The sequence below is a fragment of the Macaca thibetana genome, chromosome 15 (genome assembly GCF_024542745.1).
Source record: "Macaca thibetana thibetana isolate TM-01 chromosome 15, ASM2454274v1, whole genome shotgun sequence".
Classification (NCBI taxonomy): domain Eukaryota; kingdom Metazoa; phylum Chordata; class Mammalia; order Primates; family Cercopithecidae; genus Macaca; species Macaca thibetana.
The window spans coordinates 3,777,442-3,795,474 of NC_065592.1; the positions used below are offsets into that span (position 1 = coordinate 3,777,442).

The following is an 18,033-nucleotide window of genomic DNA, read 5'->3' on the forward strand; positions in this document are numbered from 1 at the left end:
CGGCTCATGGTGGGGAGGGTCTCCTCTGGTCCTCACTCCGTGATACCCCTTCCCAGAGCTCATGTCCCCTCGGGGCACTCTACCCATGGGACACCTGCCCTGGGCTGCCCCACGGGACAAGCGCTCCACCCACGCCCACTCAGACACTGAGAGGCGGCCCAGGAGGGGCTGGGCAGGTGGGAATGGAACTTTCGGGTCTGGGCCAGGCTGTCCACAGGCCCAGGAGGGGAACCGGGCCCAGCTCCTCTTCACACTGTTCAGACCTGGGGCGACCAGGGGCTCCTGGGTATCCACCCCAGCACCCCAGACCAGGAAAGTGAGGCAAAGGTGGTGGAAGACCTGCCAGAGCCGCCCGGCACCTGGGCCCATGCTGCTTTCCTGGGGTCAGGCTACAGAGCCCCTGGGCGGAGCGGGAAGCACAGGGTCCCCTTAGTGCTGCTCTGTCTTTTTGGGTCCTGGGGCCCGCTCCTGTGCAGGCTTCATCTGAGGGCTGTGGCGTGTGGTGGGGAGGCGGACACAGCTGTGCCCTGACCTCAAGAGTGGCCTGACCTGGGTGCAGGGCTGGGTCTGCCTCAGAAAACAGACACAAAGGCCACACACTATGTGATTCCATTTACAAAGTTCTAGAACAGGCCAAGCTCCTCGCCAATGACAGAAATCAGGTCTGCAGCTGCTGCGTCCAGGGTGGGGACGCTGTGGGGTGGGGTAGAATGTTCTGTGGCCGGGGTGAGGATGCTGCCGGCAGCTGTGGGGGTGGAATGTTGGAATGTTCCGTGTTGGGGATCGCAGCGCTGCCTGCAGCTGGCAGGAGGTGGAGGGGGTCTGGAATGTTCCACGTCGGGATCAGGTTTTGCTCACGTGGGTGTTCATCGAGGTGTGCGACTCAGGTGCCCATGTTGCTGTGAGACGGCTCCCACGGTGGGACGTGGTGATGGTACGCTGGAGGCCTCCATGTGCACCTCTTGCCGTGTGTGGGTGAAACTCCTCCTGTTGAGTGCTGGGCTCCCGGGTCGGGGTCTGGGGGTGCAGCACGCATTCATGTTCGCATTCTCAGAACACCCACTGACCCCCTCCCACCAGGCAGAGCCCACCCTCCCTGCCTTCATGTCTGCAGGGCCTGGCACAGAGCAGGAGGCCGCTGGGCACTGACTGTGGAGCTCAGAGCTGTGTTGGTGGACCAGGCACCGCGTGAGGCCACAGATGGTGGACGTGGGTCTGCCCTGCCTGGCCCACTCCTCCTCCACACTGCCCTTCACAGCGCATGACTACACAGCCAGGGCCCTGAGCCCTGCAGGAGGAGTTGAGGGGTATACACCAGGACTGGAAGACCTGGCGCTATTGCACAGAGATGAGCGGGGAGGCCAGGCTCCTCAGGAACTCGAGTGGAAGCCCCACCCACCAGGGCCTGCAGGAACAGGGCTGCGAGGGGACTGTGTGCAGGTGCTGCTGGGAATGGGACCTGGAGCCTTGGCTGAAAGGGGCGGGGGCTCCTGCTGGCCCCTGAGCCCAGGGCCGCCCAGCTCAGCCGGACCCAGCACTCCCTGTCCTTCAGGCCCTGCCCGATCCAGTCTCTTTATCTTGGCCGAGAGCAGCGCCCTCGCGGCCACCATCTGGGCCTGCTGGGCCGGGACCAGCTGCCTGCAGGTTTCCAGCTCTGCCTCAGCTTGTTTTCTGTAGGAGGAAGAAGGAGGGTTGGGGGCAGAGTCATCCAGGGACTGAGTGGGCGGCATGGGGGGCCAGACCTGTGGTGCAGGGCTGAGCTGGAGACACCCTCAGACCGTAGGCCCTGCTAGCTTTCTCGCGATCCCCAGGAAGCACGATTTCCCAGTAACCCCCTGGCGTGAGAAACTTGGCCCTGGTTCGCCGATTCCCCGATACTCACCCCACGCGTCCCATACATACAAGGCGGGGGACTCAGGGCTCCCGGCAGGACGGCCCACAGGGTCAGGGCAGACACCAGGGCCCCCACACAGGGGGACCGGTGGGCCGAGGGACCCCTCTCTAATCCTGGAGTGTGGGGAGGGTCCAGCCTCCCAGTCCCCAGGGCTTCGTGTGTGTTGGAGGCCCCGCTGCTGGAAAGGGGGTGCTATGTGAACGTGTCCCCAGATTTCATGTGTTGACGCTTCATCCCCAAATCCACTTTTTTTTGTTTGTAAGACAAGGTCTTGCTCTGTTGCCCAGGCTGGAGTGCAGTGGCACAACCTCTGCTCACTGCAGCCTCGACCTCCCTGGCTCAAGCAATCCTCCTACTTGAGATTTCAGCCTCTCAAGTAGCTGGGATCAAAGGTCCGCCACCACGTCTAGCTAATTTTTAAGTTTTTTGTAGGGACGGGGTTTCTCCGTGTTGGCCAGGTTGGTCTCGAACTCCTGGGCTCAAGCGATCCTCCTGCCTCGGCCTCCCAAAGTGCTAGGATTACAGGCGTGAACCACCTTGCTCGGGTCTCAGATCCACACGTTGGTTGGAGATGGGGCCTCTGGGAGGTGATTAGGGTTAGATGAGGTCCTCAGGGTTGGGCCCATGGTGGACTTGATGGCTTTATGAGAAGACAGAGACCTCAGCTGGCAGCTCTCACCCTCCACCACACTGTAACTCGGCCCCTCAACCTTGGACTTCTCAGCCTCCTGAACTGTAAGAAATAAATTTATTTTCTTTGTACATTTCCAATGTCAGGTATTCAGTTATAGCCACAGAAAACTGACTAACATGAACGGGGTGAAGTTTAGCGGGGGCCTTGTGCAGGGGCAGCCCAGGATCCTCAGAGCGAACCCCAGGCAGCTCAGCCCACCCCAGGGGCTCTCCTGAGGTGGGCCATTGGGGGTCCACCTCCTAGTGTCCTCTTGGCAAACCAGAAATAGGAGTGGGCTGGGGCCGTGGGATCTCAGACAGGGAGTGGCTGTGGGTACAGTCACCATGGTGAGGGAGGAGCAGCTGCCCAGGATGTATCAGGGAGGCTGAAACATTGTCTCCATCTCCCTGTGCAGGGCTTGCCTAGGCGTACACACACCAGGCAGGCACCCACACACAGACACATGTGAACACACAGAGGCACACACGTGTGCACACAGGCATACACAGGCACACGTGTATACACACACAAAGGCACACGCATGCACACAGGCACACATGTACACACATGCACAGGCATGCACACACACACAGGCACACCCATGCACGCACACACGTGCACAGGTACACACATGCACACAGGCACACGTGCACAGGCACACACAGGCACATACGTGCACGCACACACGCATGCACACAGGGCCTTCGCTCTGTGACACAGTCTCCCTTGTTTCTTCTGAAACATCTCCCCAGGGATGTGGATGTGGGCTCTGTTGGACAGGAATGCTGGTAGAAAGCTATTTTATTTTGCAGGAAATTGTCTTATTTCTTACGTTTGTGTGGATTAACTGGGATTGGGTTTTTTTCCACCCAGCCAGCAATTGTGCACTTCAGTGGTGATCAGAGCAAGTCCCTGGCCCTGTCCCCACGGGGACTCTGCCCTGGGAGGGGATTCAGGGTTGTAGGGATCCTCAGGCCGGACCCCGAGTTGGCTGGGAGGGTGCCGATGAGCATTTTGCCCCGTCCCTGCCTGACTCAGGGCACAGAGCCCAGGGCCTGGGAGTGCTCAGGGCAGGAGACGCAGCAGATGCCAGCATGAGGACGGCCCAGTCTGGCAGACAGATGTCAGACAGAGGAAGAGGAGGCAGTCCACACGCCAGTGGGGCCAGAGGCCTGCACAGAGCACCGTTCCCACAGGGTCTGAGTCCTTGTGGGATGAGAGAACCCCACAGTGGATGGTGAAGCCGGTGGGCCTTCCGCATCCAAGGCAGGCGTCCCCTTGCTGTCAGCGGGGCCCCAGACCTGCCCTGGAGGCATCCCTGACCTCCAAAACCAGGATAAGGCCATGAGCCCAGGAGATGGGGCTGGTTGGGGGCAGGGAGGAGGAGAGGGGTGGATTCTAAGGCTGGGCTGAGGATGTGGCCTGGGGTCTGGGGATTCTTGTGCTGGAGCCAGCGGAAGCCCCTGTATGAGGGGAGAACCGACTGCACCGCTCGGCTGCAAGGCGAGGCACGGGGTTGGTGGGCTGTGGGGCTGGGGCTGGGGGTCAGCTCTGGGAGCAGCACGCAGGCTCAGGGAACCCCTCCGGAGGTGCCTGGGAGTTGGGGGAGGGGGCCCACCTCATACCCACACTGTCCTGTGACCCACCCAGGGGGACCACCCCAGGCCTGGCAGAGAGCACCGTGCCCACCCTGGCGCTGGAGGTGGTTCTGGGGTTTGGGGGAGTTTCTCTTCTGCTCTCCCCTTCCCCTCAGGCTGGAGAGTGCTGGGGTTCAGCCTCCTGTGACCGTGGGGCACCCTGGGCAGAAGCTTGCTGACGAGGGGCCCTGCGGGCCTGGCACTGACCTCAGACGGGCAGGGAGTCCATGAACCCATCAATTGCTGCCTTGGGCAGCGGGTGGGCGTGGCAGTACCTCAGGGTTCAGCACCTGCCTGACCGCCTGGCATCAAAGCTGCCAGTCCTCCGCAGTCCCCGCACTACCTGCCACGCCCTGCTCGGCAGAGGAAGGAGACTCGGGCCACACCCACGGAGGGACCTGCTCTGGCTCAGCATGGAATCCTAGGTTGTAGCCGCCTGCTTCCCCGGCTATGTTTGCGTAGCAAGGTGGCTGAATCTGCACAGAGAGCAGGACGCCAGCCAGGTGTGCGCCTCCCGGGAAACCGTCCTAGAGAGGGGCCAGGCCGCACACCTGGGGCTGGAAGGCTCCATGACTGGATGTTTGCAAGAAACAGAAAGAAGCTTCCGTCCCGTCTCAGCCACAGGCACGCTGGATCCTCTGCTGCTTTGCCACAAGCTCGGGGGTTTCCCTCCCACAGCCTCAAGTGGACCAGGCAGCCCTGGTGTTGCTCCCTGGGTGCTCTTGACCGCCCAAGGCGGCTAAGGAGAAAGGCCTATCTTGAAAGGACTGGAAAACAGTGCGTCAGTATTTTAAAAATTAAGCTACACCATCATAGGACCTGGTTATTGCCTTCCTGGGTATTTACCCAAAAGAGATACAGCACACACCCACGCACGATGCGTGTGCCCACAGCGGCTTTATCTGTAAGGGCCCCAAACTAGAAACACCCCCAGGTCCACCCACAGGTGAAGGAGAATAAATCGTGATGTGTCTGCACAATGTGACACTGCCCAGCAGTGAACGAAGGAGCTACCGATGCTCTCGACAACCTGCACGGGCCCCAAAATAACCGCGGGGGGCGGAGGGCGTCCGGCAGCCAGAACCGTGCACGCGGACTGGCTCCACGCAGGCGAAGCCCCAGAAACACAGGCTCATCTCCAGCGAGGAAAACACAGCAGTGGCCTGGGGGCAGGGGAGGTGATGGAAAGAGGAGGGAGGGAGGGATTCCGGGGGGCTCAGGGAATCTTTAGGGCGACCAACACAGTTGCCCCCTGATCGCAATGATAGTTTCGTGGGTGTGTGCATCAAAACGTATCACAGAGTTTGGGTGCGGTGATTCACACCTGTAATCCCAGCACTTTGGGAGGCCGAAGTGGGCGGATCACCTGAGGTTGGGAGTTTGAGACCAGCCTGACCTCTATGGAGAAACCCATCTCTACTAAAAAATACAAAAATTGGCCGGGCGCGGTGGCTCAAGCCTGTAATCCCAGCACTTTGGGAGGCCGAGACGGGCAGATCACGAGGTCAGGAGATCGAGACTATCCTGGCTAACACGGTGAAACCCCGTCTCTACTAAAAAATACAAAAAACTAGCCGGGCGAGGTGGCGGGCGCCTGTGGTCCCAGCTACTCGGGAGGCTGAGGCAGGAGAATGGCGTGAACCCGGGAGGCGGAGCTTGCAGTGAGCTGAGATCCGGCCACTGCACTCCAGCCTGGGCGACAGAGCGAGACTCCGTCTCAAAAAAAAAAAAAAAAAAAAAAAAAAAAAAAATTAGCCAGGTGTGGTGGCGGCATCTGTAGTCCCAGCTATTCGGGAGTTTCAGGGAGGAGAATCGCTTGAACCCGGGAGGCGGAGGTTGCGGTGAGCTGAGGTCGCACCACTGCACTCCAGCCTGGGCGACAAGAGCGAAACTCCGTCTCAAAAAAAAACAACAACAACAACAAAAAAAACGTTTTGCAGAGAAGGACTCAGAAGCCAATGGAAAAGCCGCCAGTAACTGAAGCTGGCCCAATATGAGCCACGAAACAGGATGTGACACTAGGGTGTGAGCCAAAGTGTAAAATACCTGAGGTCCACATGGATGTCAGTGAAGGGCTGTGCCTACCCGTGGGAGAGCAGAGACAAATCTCAGTGCAGCAAAGTTGCAAATGTGTGTGAAATCCCCTTCCGGGGGAGGTGGGGGTCGCACAAGGGACTTCATCCAGAGAGGACAGTTCAAAAAGAAAAAGACGGGCCGGGCGCGGTGGCTCAAGCCTGTAATCCCAGCACTTTGGGAGGCCAAGACGGGCGGATCACGAGGTCAGGAGATCGAGACCATCCTGGCTAACACGGTGAAACCCCGTCTCTACTAAAAAATACAAAAAACTAGCCGGGCGAGGTGGTGGGCGCCTGTAGTCCCAGCTACTCGGGAGGCTGAGGCAGGAGAATGGCAGGAACCCGGGAGGCGGAGCTTGCAGTGAGCTGAGATCTGGCCGCTGCACTCCAGCCTGGGCAACACAGCGAGACTCCGTCTCAAAAAAAAAAAAAAAAAAAGACAGAGAGGCGCAGGGTTCGGGTGAGGGAACCCCAGCCAGGTACCAAGGTCAACGTGGGCAGTGAAGGTCGCACTGATGGTGTCCCCCGTGTGACACGGTGGAAGCCCCGCCCCCATTCTCTTCCTCCCCGACCATCACCGGATTCAGCGTGAGAAACTCAGCAGACAGAGCCCAACTGAGGGGTGCCCCACAGACACCTGAGCAGCACCCCTCAAGGCCGCTGAGGTCATCAAGGACCAGGAAAGGCTGAGAAATGTCACTCAGGAGGAGCCCACGGATGAGAGACACAATGTCACGTGGTGACCTGGAAAGGGACCTTCAGTAACTAACGGAATCTGGAGAAAGCCTGGACGTCAGCTGACTGGACGTCCCAACACTGGCTCACTGATTGTGACAAAGGGATCACGCGAATTAGGACGCCAGCGAGCGGGAAACTGGGGGAGGGGCACGCAGGAACTCCCTCATCTGTCTTCACATTTTTTTTCTGTAAATATAAAACATTCTATGCTGGGTGCAGCGGCTCACGCCTGTAATCTCAGCACTTTGGGAGGCTGAGGAGGGCGGATCACCTGAGGTCAGGAGTTCGAGACCAGCCTGGCCAACATGGAGAAACCACATCTTTACTAAAAATACAAAAATTAGCCGGGTGTGGTGGCGCATGCCTGTAATCCCAGCTACTTGGGAGGTTCAGGCAGGAGAATCACTTGAATCCGGGAGGCAGAGGTTGCAGTGAGCTGAGATGGCGTCACTGCACTCCAGCCTGGGCAACAGAGTGAGACTCCGCCTCAAAAAAACAAAAACAAAAACAAAAACATATATATCTATATCTCTATATATCTATTTATCTATATATAAAATATATATCTAAAGTAACCATTTTTTGTTATGTATTTATTTATGTTTGAGATAGAGTCTGGGCAACAAGAGTGAAACTCCGTCTCAAAAAAACTCTGCCGGCCGGGCGCGGTGGCTCAAGCCTGTAATCCCAGCACTTTGGGAGGCCGAGACGGGCGGATCACGAGGTCAGGAGATCGAGACCATCCTGGCTAACACGGTGAAACCCCGTCTCTACTAAAAAAAATACAAAAAACTAGCCGGGCGAGGTGGCAGGCACCTGTAGTCCCAGCTACTCGGGAGGCTGAGGCAGGAGAATGGCGGGAACCCGGGAGGCGGAGCTTGCAGTGAGCTGAGATCCGGCCACTGCACTCCAGCCTGGGCGACAGAGCGAGACTCCGTCTCAAAAAAAAAAACAAAAAAAAAACAAAAAAAAACTCTGCCTTACCTGGGGGTAAGGTAGAGACCAAGGACCCACAAGATGCTCCCCAAACCAGGCTGAGCTCCAGGGAGCTGCTTGGACCCTGGAAGAGGACAGAGGCCCCCCAAGGCCTTAGGGGAACCTGGAGACTGCTGGGCCCAGAGGGAGGTGTCTGGACCCTCCAGCCTGTGCCCACATCCTCTGGCCCACCTGCCCATCATGCCTCTGCCAACAGGGCCCAGAGTTGATGCACCCCCACAGCCAAGTGTCTGAGTCACCAAACCCTGAATTCAGAAACGCACATGTTCCCCGGGACCCCTGAGAATTGGGCTGTGGCCAGGCCAAGGCCAAGGCCAATGTCCTCTGGGGAAGCCCCAGCCTAGGTCAGCAGTGGCCTCCTAGGGTCAGCCATCCCCAGGGGCCTCATTACAGGACCAGGGTGGTAAGAAGTCCACAGCTGCCCCACACAGCAGCAGTCGAGGGGAGGCAGGTGGGCTGGGGGCCCTGGGGGAGTGGGGCCAAGACCTGCTGCGCCCGTGAGACAGGAGGCTTGGAGGATGGGGGTGGGGCTGCACCAGGGAGGTCCTGGCCCAGACTAGACCTGTGGGCAGAGTAGGGTGGGTGCCAGCAGCCTCAGCACAGACACATTCCGTCCCACCCACCACCAGCGCTCCCCTCTGCAGCTTGTCCCAAGTCAGGGAACAGCTTGGCCTGATCCTGCTGATGCCTCAGGGCAGGACAAGGCGGGGAGGCTCCAGGGAGGCCGCCCATGCTGGGCACACAGTGGACCGTCGCACCGTGTCTTCCGCCATCACACCCAGACCCAGGGCTGGCCAGGAGCCTTCGGGGCAACAGCTCTGAGGATGGATGTAGGCGTACGAGGGCAGGGACCCGGGCTTTGGGAATCAGAGGTGAGGCCTGGGACCTCCCTGGGAGCTGGTGGTCTCTGCGGGTGCCCACCCCCAGCCCACATTTCCACCCCCGTTCCCCTCCGAAGGTTGAGACCAGGGAATGGTGGGCGCCAGTGGAACGCATGCTCCTCAACCTTTGCTGGGCCGAGTCCAAGGAGGGACCCCTACCTCCCCAGCCCAACCTCCCTCTGCCCCGCCTCTCCCCTTAGCCCCCCTGCTGAGGAGGGAGAGGAGCACCCTTCCTGCACTTGGAGAAAAAGAGGTTGCTTGTCCTGGGGTGGGGGCCAGCAGGGGACCTCATTACCAGGGGGTCCCAGCCCAGACCCTCACCCACCCCCTTCCCTACCCCCTTCCTCACCCCCTGCCAGGCCGGCTGCTGCCCAGGAGTCCTGCCCCCTGCAGCCCCGTGGGGAGCCCTGGGACCCCTGTGGGTGGGCCTCACCCTGCTGGGGACACTCCAGCCACAGCAAGGGCCCCCAGAGGGGCCTGAACGTGCCTTTCCACAAGATCCGTCTCCAGCCTCAGGAAGGAGCTGGTGAGTGGCCTCCAGGATGGGGAAGGAGGAAGGAGGGTGCAGCTGTGCCAATGGGCCTGATTGCCACAGTGCGCATGGCCCCCACGGCCCTGGAGAACCCTGCCAGGTGGGAAGAGCTCACACCCTCTGTGCAAGTGGAGAAACTGAGGCTCAGGAAGGCTGCCCACCCCCTGGCCAGGGTCACCCATCCCTGTCAGATCCAGGCTCCTGCCAGAGTACAGGTACCAGCCCAGCCTGGGACCCTTGCCTGGGGAGGGGGTCCTGGCCCTGCCCACCGCCAGTCCCTGCAGTTCTAGGGGAGTGGCGCGTCCTGGGGCTGGCAGTCAACACCTTCAGGCCGGAGCGCAGTTCCCAATTCAGGATGTTGGTGGCAGCCGTGGTCACGTCCAGCCTGCTCAGCTGAAGCTTGGTGCCAACAGCCCCTGCCAGGTGATGGGACTGCCAGGGGAGGGGAGATGGAGGCCTGGGGGTGGAGACCCCTCATACAGACAGGCAGGTGGGCAGACCCCGTGGGCGGTCCCCGTGGGCAGAAGGAGGCAGCGCCTGCCTTGAGGGAGCTCACCCACATCCTCAGCACAGCTGTAGGGCCCCTGCTCCTCTCCTGGGGCCTGCAGTTTGGAGGAGGAGCCTGTCCTGAGATCCAGGGGCAGGGGAAGATCAGGGCAGGGTGCAGGGCCAAGGGACACAGTGACTGTGGCTGGGACGCCCCAATTCCACACATGCCGTGAGAACTTCCACGGGCAGGGACATGGTCGGGGTGGGGACAGGCAGGCTGCCAGGAAGAGCAGCCTCAGGAAGAGTGGGGAGCAGGACCCTCCGGGAGGCCAGGAACCCCCCCCGCCAGCTCACCCAACCTGCCCCTCCCCAAAGCCTTCGCCCCAGCCTCTCCCCACCACAACCTCCTCCTCCCACAGGGACCCACTCTGCGAATGCTGGGCCAGGACCCCTGTCCCTCAGAAGCAGCCAGATCAGAACCTTCTTAGAGGCCAGGAGGCTGAGTCTTCCCTGCCTGACACCCCAAGAAAGGCCCAGAACTGCCCCCAAGTTAAGGACACTCCACATCTGTAATCCCAGCACTTAGGGAGGCCGAGGCAGGAGGATCAACTGGGGTCAAGAGTTCGAGACCAGCCTGGGCAACAGAGTGAGACCCTGTCTCTACAAAATAAAATAGAAAAATGAGCTGGGTGTGGCGGTGCATGCCTGTAGTCCCAGCTACTTAGAGGCTGAGGAGGAAGGATCGCTTGGGCCCAGGAGGCTGCATTGAGCTGTGATCGTGCCACTGCACTCCAGCCTGGGTGACAGAGCAAGACCCTGACCCTAAAAACATAAATAAATTAAAAAGGACACTCCAGGGAAGGTCTTGGTGTGGCTCCAGAGGGGGCACGGTCAGCAGCCTGTCCCCAGCAGTAGGGTCCTGACCCTCACCTGCTCCCTGCAGAGGTGGGGCTGGAAAATGACAAGATGGAGGCTACGCCGGAGACCAGGCGCCAGGAGAAGGGACCCAGGCCCAGCTGCTTGGTGAGGCCCTGAGCACGGTGGGAAGGGGCCGCCCAGGATCCCCTGAGGGCTGGGCTGGGAGGGAGGGTTCTCCCCAGGGCTCACCCCCCTTCTTGGCACAGGGTAGGGGAAGGAGCTGGATTTCGACCTGAGGGAGAAATTTATCAAATTTGACCAGATCCTGGGCATCAGCCTTGACCACATTCCCTTCCTGCCCCAGACTGGGCTTGGAACCTGGGCTGCTCCTGGCGGCCCTGCCCACCCACAGTCACCCCGTGCTCAAGGACAGTTGGATCCGGCTCCTCCTGGCACAGACTGTTTATTTCTGATGGGGTGGTAGGGGCAGGTGTGGTTGAGCCTCCCACGGGGAGGGGGCACCAGCAAGGCTGGGACTGGCGGTGAGGGTGGGGTCGCCAAGGGCCGGGCCAGGCTCCACTGTTCTCAGGACAGAGTGGCAGGCCCAGGCAGAGAATCGCGGAGGGGCTGCAGTGACAGAATGGAGACGAAGAGACCTGCGGGGGAGAGAGGGGCAGAGCGGGTGCCAGGGCCGGGAGGAAGGAGGGCCTCGTGGATCCCAGCAGCTGCCTCCCTCCCAGCTGGGTGCTCTCCTGGCCTGTCCCACACTCTCAGGTGAACAGAGCCAGATTCATCCTCAAACACAGGCCACCCTCCATGGTGCCCAGCAGAAACTGCCTTAGGCTGGGGGGCTGGGACCATGGGGTGACCAGAGGCCATGGAGGCCTGTGACTGAGGGGCCCTGCCAAGCTCCACAGCACCTGGCACCCCCTGCCCCTGCTAGGAGCACTTCCCTCACCGCTCGCTCTTCTCAGAGCTGTGGCTCCGTCCTCCTGGGTTGCCTCGAAGGAACCCCAGAGTGAGAGGCAGCAGCCCCCATCTCAGGGGTGTGGGTCCAGGCTCCCTGTGGCCACCCCACGTTCCCCAGATGGGAGCTAGGAGACCCTGAAGATCCAGGCCCAGCCCTGACCGAGGGTAGGCACGGAGGTGGGGAGCAGCCTCGAGAATCGGGTCTCCACTTGTGCCCTGCAGGAGCCAGCCCCTTGCGTTGAATGGTCCTTCTGGCTTCTGGTCTCTGTGGGGAGCGGTGCCCAGCCTGGTGCTACAGTGACCCAGGGGTCCTTAGGCAAGGCCCTCCCAGGCTTGGCCCCTACCCAGACCCCGCTGGCCTGGGGAGCTCCCGCCCAGCCCCTAAATGGGCAAGGTGGGGACACTTTAGCCCTGACCTTCCATGACCTAGCTGGGTGCTTCCTGGAGTCAGACGGGGCCTCAGAGGTCCACAGCACTGCTCACAGCACCGGGATCCTGGAGCTGAGTGTCTTGAGGCTGGGGGTGTGGGTGTGGTGTCGGGGGTTAGGCCACCCCCTCCTCACGGCCCTGCTGCCTTTGGGATGCAGCAGCCTCTGCCAAGCCTGCTGGAGCCCCACATTGGACAGATCGCTGCAGCACCCCCAAATTGCCCTTTGTCCCCCAGAGACAGCCAACCCAGCTCTGGCTCCAAAGTAGCAAAATTGGCTGCAGCTTGGCCATAACTGTCTTTGGACCTCATGGCCAGCAACGCACATACGAGTCTCAAGTCCCAGGGACACACCTGCTCCCCTGTCCTCTGCCTCATCCCCGGCTGCTGGGGAAGCCTGACCTCCAGGGTGGTGCTGGGAGAGGCGGCCAGAGGCAGCCAGAAAGGGTGAGTGAAGAGGTGGCCGTTCCCAATGTCAGTAAACACCCTAACAGCCAGGAACAGAGAGGCGGGCTGGGTGAAGAGTGGTCCCCATGCTTTGAGCAGCTCAGAGATGCCCTGAGGAGGGGCGGTCCCACGTGGCCCGTCCACTCAGGCCTCCTTCAGTCACAGAGCAGCTCCCTTGACACAGGGAGGCCTGGGGGAGAATTTCTTGCCCCTAGAGGAGCTCTGAGCTGGGCTGCCCCCACTGCACCCGGCCCTGGTCTCCCCGGCTACAATGCACCAGGCTGGGCACCGCTCCCCACAGAGACCAGAAGCCAGAAGGACCATTCAACGCAAGGGGCTGGCTCCTGCAGGGCACAAGTGGAGACCCGATTCCAGAGGCTGCTCCCCACCTCCATGCCTACCCCCAGTCAGGGCTGGGCCTGGATCTTCTGCCCGACTTGTTCAGAACACTCCACACAGAGTCTCAGTGACCCTGGGCACTGCCCTCCCCTACGGAAGATCCTTAGTGGGGCAGCTCTGGCAGGAGTGAGCCTCTGGGGCCGGCAGGCTTCAGTACCTCTGAAAGGTGGAGTGTAGAGGCTGCCCCTCCCCAGTCCCAGGCTGGGGGAGCTGATCCCCGGCCACAGGTGGGTGGGGCTCACGAGGTTCCCATGAGTTTATTCGAGGCTGGTGGACACTCAGTCGAGCTCAGGTCCCACCAGTCACTGGGTCAGCCTCGGCCCTCGAGGGCAAACCATTGGTGGGGACGCTGGATAGGGGCACCACTGCCCCCAGAGGATGCTGGCCAGGGCCCCAGGGCAGACATAGCTTCCCTCCAGGAAAAGGTTGGGGTCAGTTCTGGGAGCCCAGGCCCAGGCCACCAGTCTTGTCTTGGACCTGCCTGGGCCGCAGGCAGGGGGATGGCCTTCGTGACCTCTTAGGGTGGAGGCCAAGTCCCTGCATTCCGTGACTCAAAGCAAATGGTTCCCAGAGCAGCGGGGTGGGGCGGCCAGCCTCCTTCCTGCCCGCCCTCCCCCAGGCTCCACCAAGGTCCTGCCTGGCAGCCAAGCTCAGAGCAAAGGGAAGGACACAGAGAGTGTGCAGTGGGGGGGGTCCTTGTCCCTGCCCAAGCTGCAAGAAGCTCCGTGAAGGCCCCTTCTGCCCCTGTCCACCTCGCACAATCCTAGTGGGGGGAGGAGGGAGAAACCCGGCGTGTGTTCACCAGGAGCTGGCAACTGCCCTGCCCTTCCTGGATGTGGTGAGAGACGGATCTCCGGCCCTCGGGTGAGCCCAGGTGCGCCCATGAATCAGGGCTCGTGGGCGGCTTCCACTCACTGGTCCTCACTCAACCGTGTCTGGGGAGTGTCCCTGGCCTCCCGCTGGCCATCTTGACCACAGGGACTGAGGAGTCGGTTCCTGAACCGAAGCATGAGTTTGTTAGCTCTTCCAGCTCCCCAGGCGCCAATGACCACATGGTCTCAGTAACGACTGGTCAGGGAGAAGGGACATGGGACCTGCCGGGCCTTCTGCTGCCCACTAGAAAATGAGGAAGAGGAGGGGCTTGGTCCTCGTTCTAGGCACCGGGTTTGAGGGCTGGACACCCGAGATCCCTGGGAACCCCTTTGGCTATGGGAAGACCTTGCCCCATTAGGCTTCAGAGTCCCTCCCCGGCAGGTGACCCAGGCCTGCCCTGACGGAAGCCATTCAGACCCAGAGCCACGTGTCCCGGGTCTCCCTGCCCTGGGCCACCTGCCACCACGCCCCAGGGCTTGCTTACCACTGGGAGGCGCTCTTGTCCTGGACTGGCCTGGTCCGGGTTGGGACCTCCAGCCAGGCCAGTCGGTGAACCACCAGTCCCACCAGGGTGGAATGACAGTCAGGACTCAGCTGGCAGTGGGCAGGAGGCCAGTCTTGTGATGATGTCGCAGCCACAACTCTCTTCCTGCCCCTCCCTTGTCCTGACGGGAGCCCCCAGCTCTGTAGCTGAGTCAGGCCTGGGGGCCATGCGGGGTCCTGGGTTTAGGCACCCCACCCCTATCTGTTCCAACAGACCCTCCCTCTCAACCTAGGGCACAGATGGCATCTGAGCCAGAGCACACCGCTGCTCCAGGCAGGGGCTCATGGGAGGCCTGGGTGGAGGAGTGGGTTCTCAGGGCTACCTTGTCCCCCCTGCACTTTTGCCCTCTTTCCCCCGCCTCTCCGGTGCCTCCCGGCTCCCTGGGACTCACTCCCTCACCTTGGCCTCTGCCTGGGACGCTGCCCGGCCACCCCCACCAGCCCTGACACCGGTGCTGCCCACTAGCCGCTGCTGCTACATAGGCATGCGCCTCCCCCAGTCTGGGCTCCTTGACCCCCGGACATTGGGAAGGGGGAACAAGGAAGCAGTCCATGCCAGCCCACTCCCAGGGCCCATGAGCCCCCAGCAAGGGATGGGCCACAGAATCCAGGAAGAAGACAGGCTCCAGCCCCCAGTGGTCGCCAGCAGCTGCCTAGAAGCTCACCACCCCACCCCATCCCACTCACTCCTGCTCTCACGTACATTTCCCAGCTCCCCACCCCGGCCCACCTTCAGACCAGCGGCAGCGCTCACCCACCACGCCTGCCAGGGAAGCTCAGTCCCAACAGAATCCAGACAGGGCCCACCGCATGTGCCTGCCTGTGACGGCCTGTGACACGGCCCCAGCCAGGGCCGACGAGCTGGAGGGGCCCAAGGAGCTGGGTGCAGCACTGGGGTAACAGGACAGCCCCATGGGGTGCTCCCGAGTCTGGACCAGACTCGGTGGGGGTCAGACTCCGGGTGGGGGAATTGCTGGGAGAAGGTGGGGCCTCTGGCAAGGGATAGGGCCTGTGCTCAAGCCCAAAGGTGCCCCAGGCTGAAACGGGTGCCCAGGGGTCACTATCATAGCCCCAACAGCCGGCCATGGGGGAAGCCGTGCTCAGCACACCTGGCCCTCGGGACCCTGCAGGGCAGATCAAGTTTCTCTACCTTGGCCTGAGCTTCTCATCAACACTTCACTTGCTGGGCTTCTCAGGGTGGAAGTGGGGCTTTGTGTCCCCTTCTGGGGTGGCAGGGCTCGGAAAGGGAATGATGGTAGGGGCTGCGAGATGTGGGTCCTGGCCCCCAGTGGGAAGAGACCAGAGGCCTCGGAGGCGGGCATGGCTGAGAAACAGCCTCTGCCCTATCAGGGCCGTTGGGTCGGTGCGCCCTGCCAGCAGGAGGAGGGTGGGCAAGGTCCCTGCCAGCTCTGTCTCTGGGACCAGTGGGCAGGGGCCTCTGCCTCACCCCACACTGCCTCAGCCGGGGCAGCAGGCCCAGGCCTCTTGCATAAGCGCCCCGTGGGGGACGAGGCTGCAGCTGTGCCCGGCCACCCCATCCCCCAGCATCACGAGTCTTCAGTGGGCTGTCCTCGGGCCCTGGGTGGAGGCCAAGCCTGGCCCATAAATAGGGGTCTCCTCAGTGCCCTCCGCTCCTCCTGCACACCTTCCGCACACCTCCCTCGCTCTCCCACACCACTGGCACCAGGCCCCGGACACCTGCTCGGCTGCAGGAGAATGGCTACTCATCACACGCTGTGGATGGGACTGGTCCTGCTGGGGCTGCTGGGCGGCCTACAGGCAGCACCCGAGGCCCAGGTCTCCGTGCAGCCCAACTTCCAGCCGGACAAGGTGAGGGGCTTCCCTGAGCCATCCCCAAGTGCTACAGGGCCCTGTCAGGGGAAGGGTACTTTCCGGCTGGGTCTTCTCCCCGGGAGGAGCGAGTGAAGTCCCGCAGTGCCGGGCAGTGCCGGCCAGGGACTGAACGGGCGCGCAGGAAGGAGGCTGGGTAGCTGCCCCAGGAGGCTGACCGCGAGAGGCCCTCCCTGGGCACCACGTCCCGTCTCCCTTGATGGGCCACGCTGACACAGGGCCATACACGCTCCCACGCCATCCAAACACGGCCACTCCTACGGGCACGCGACCCCCAGAGGACACACGAACGCACGTTCCACACCTGGGTGCCAGGACACGGGCGGGTGGGGCACGAAGATGGCGCCAAAAACGCCGTGCGCGGTGGGGGGTCGGGGGGACGCGCACCGCACAGCCAGCCAGCGACGCGCGCTCTCGCCCGGGAGCTGCGCGGGGACGCGCCAGAGCTCGGGTTCCCCGGCCGCGCGCCCCTCCCCGACGTCGAGGAGACTCCCAGCGGTCCGCGGAGCGGAGCGGAAGACCCGCCCCCCCCGTCAGGAATGCGACGTCCTCAGCCGCCCGCTGTATGGGCCGAGCGCTCCGCCAGGGGCACAGAATCGGGACCGAGGGCGGAGGGGCCCGAGCTGGCTGGTGGGCGGCGTGTGAGGGTGAGGGACGGTCCTCGGGAGGGGCGTGGCCAGACGGCGTGCTCGGTGCCAGGGGCGTGGCCAGCTTCTGGGGCGGAGGCGTGAGGGGCGGGGCCACCTCCTGGAGAGGTACGAGGGGCGTGAGGGGCGTGGTCAGCTCCCGGGGCGGGGACGTGAAGGGCGGGGCCAGCCTCTGAGGCGGGGTCGTGAGGGGCCCGAGGGGCGAGGTCAGCTCCTGGGGCGGGGGCGTGAGGGGCGGGGTCAGCTCCTGGGGCGGGGCCAGTTCCTGGGGCGGGGCGTGATTGAGCGTGGGGGCGGGGCGGGGTTGGAGACTGGAGCGGGAGGGGCAGAGGCGCCTCCACGTGTCGGCAACAGTGGGTCCGGAGGGTCCTGGCCGACGCGGTTGGGGGTTGCTCGCCGCAGTTCCTGGGGCGCTGGTTCAGCGCGGGCCTCGCCTCCAACTCGAGCTGGCTCCAGGAGAAGAAGGCGGCGCTGTCCATGTGCAAGTCGGTAGTGGCCCCTGCCGCGGATGGTGGCTTCAACCTGACCTCCACCTTCCTCAGGTGGGACAGCGGGCAGGTGGGCTGCTGGGACGGAGAGGTCCAGGAGCACCCTCGGGCCTAACCCCTGACCCCGAGGTCACCCACCTACAGGAAAAACCAGTGTGAGACCCGAACCATGCTGCTGCAGCCCGGGGAGTCCCTCGGCTCCTACAGCTACCGGAGTCCCCGTGAGTGGGGCCTCCACCAGCTCCTGAGCCCAGCCTGGGGGCGACACATGCAGGCGACTCTGGGCCAGCCCCCTGCCGCGGAGATCCATGGGGTGGGGGGTGATGGCTGCCCCACCAGCGTCAGAGGCCAAGGCCAGGCCTGGGCATGACTGCCCATGCACAAGTGTTGGGGACAGAGAGACCCTTCCTCCAGGGGTTTGGATCCTCTCTGGAGCCCACCAGTGTCTTGCCAGGCCCCTCCCCTGCCCTCTGGAGCTTTCCCCACGTAAGCAGTCCCCCAAGGCCCCTCCACATGCCTCCTCCTAGTTCTCCTCCCCAGGACCCAGGGGCTTCCTCACTCCCACCTGGGGAATGGTTCCCACAGGGAAACCTCTTCACTTCGGGTTCTGGCAGCG

At 62.4% G+C, this 18,033-nt stretch overlaps 2 protein-coding genes across 12 annotated transcripts in view; one reads left to right on the plus strand and one right to left on the minus strand.

Moving 5' to 3' along the window:
* Nucleotides 1-5,462, minus strand: part of EDF1 (endothelial differentiation related factor 1) — a 107,844-nt gene extending 102,382 nt beyond the window's left edge. The window contains exon 1 of the mRNA XM_050760416.1: nt 5,453-5,462. The gene's annotated coding sequence lies outside the window, so the exon portion shown is untranslated. The remainder of the gene's footprint in view (nt 1-5,452) is intronic.
* The window catches only part of PTGDS (prostaglandin D2 synthase), a 117,858-nt gene that overhangs the window by 97,746 nt on the left and 2,079 nt on the right, over nt 1-18,033 (plus strand). For 7 of the 11 annotated variants that reach the window (XM_050760356.1, XM_050760357.1, XM_050760361.1 and 4 more), the window contains exons 2-4: nt 16,062-16,261; nt 17,332-17,471; nt 17,562-17,638. In XM_050760356.1, coding sequence (XP_050616313.1) covers nt 16,148-16,261; nt 17,332-17,471; nt 17,562-17,638 — 331 coding nt within the window. In that variant the 5' untranslated portion in view covers nt 16,062-16,147. Of the gene's footprint in view, nt 1-1,732; nt 1,737-3,936; nt 3,941-11,634; nt 11,639-13,701; nt 13,706-16,061; nt 16,262-17,331; nt 17,472-17,561; nt 17,639-18,033 lie in introns of those variants that run through there. The other 4 variants (XM_050760364.1, XM_050760363.1, XM_050760365.1 and 1 more) reach the window with 4 other exon arrangements.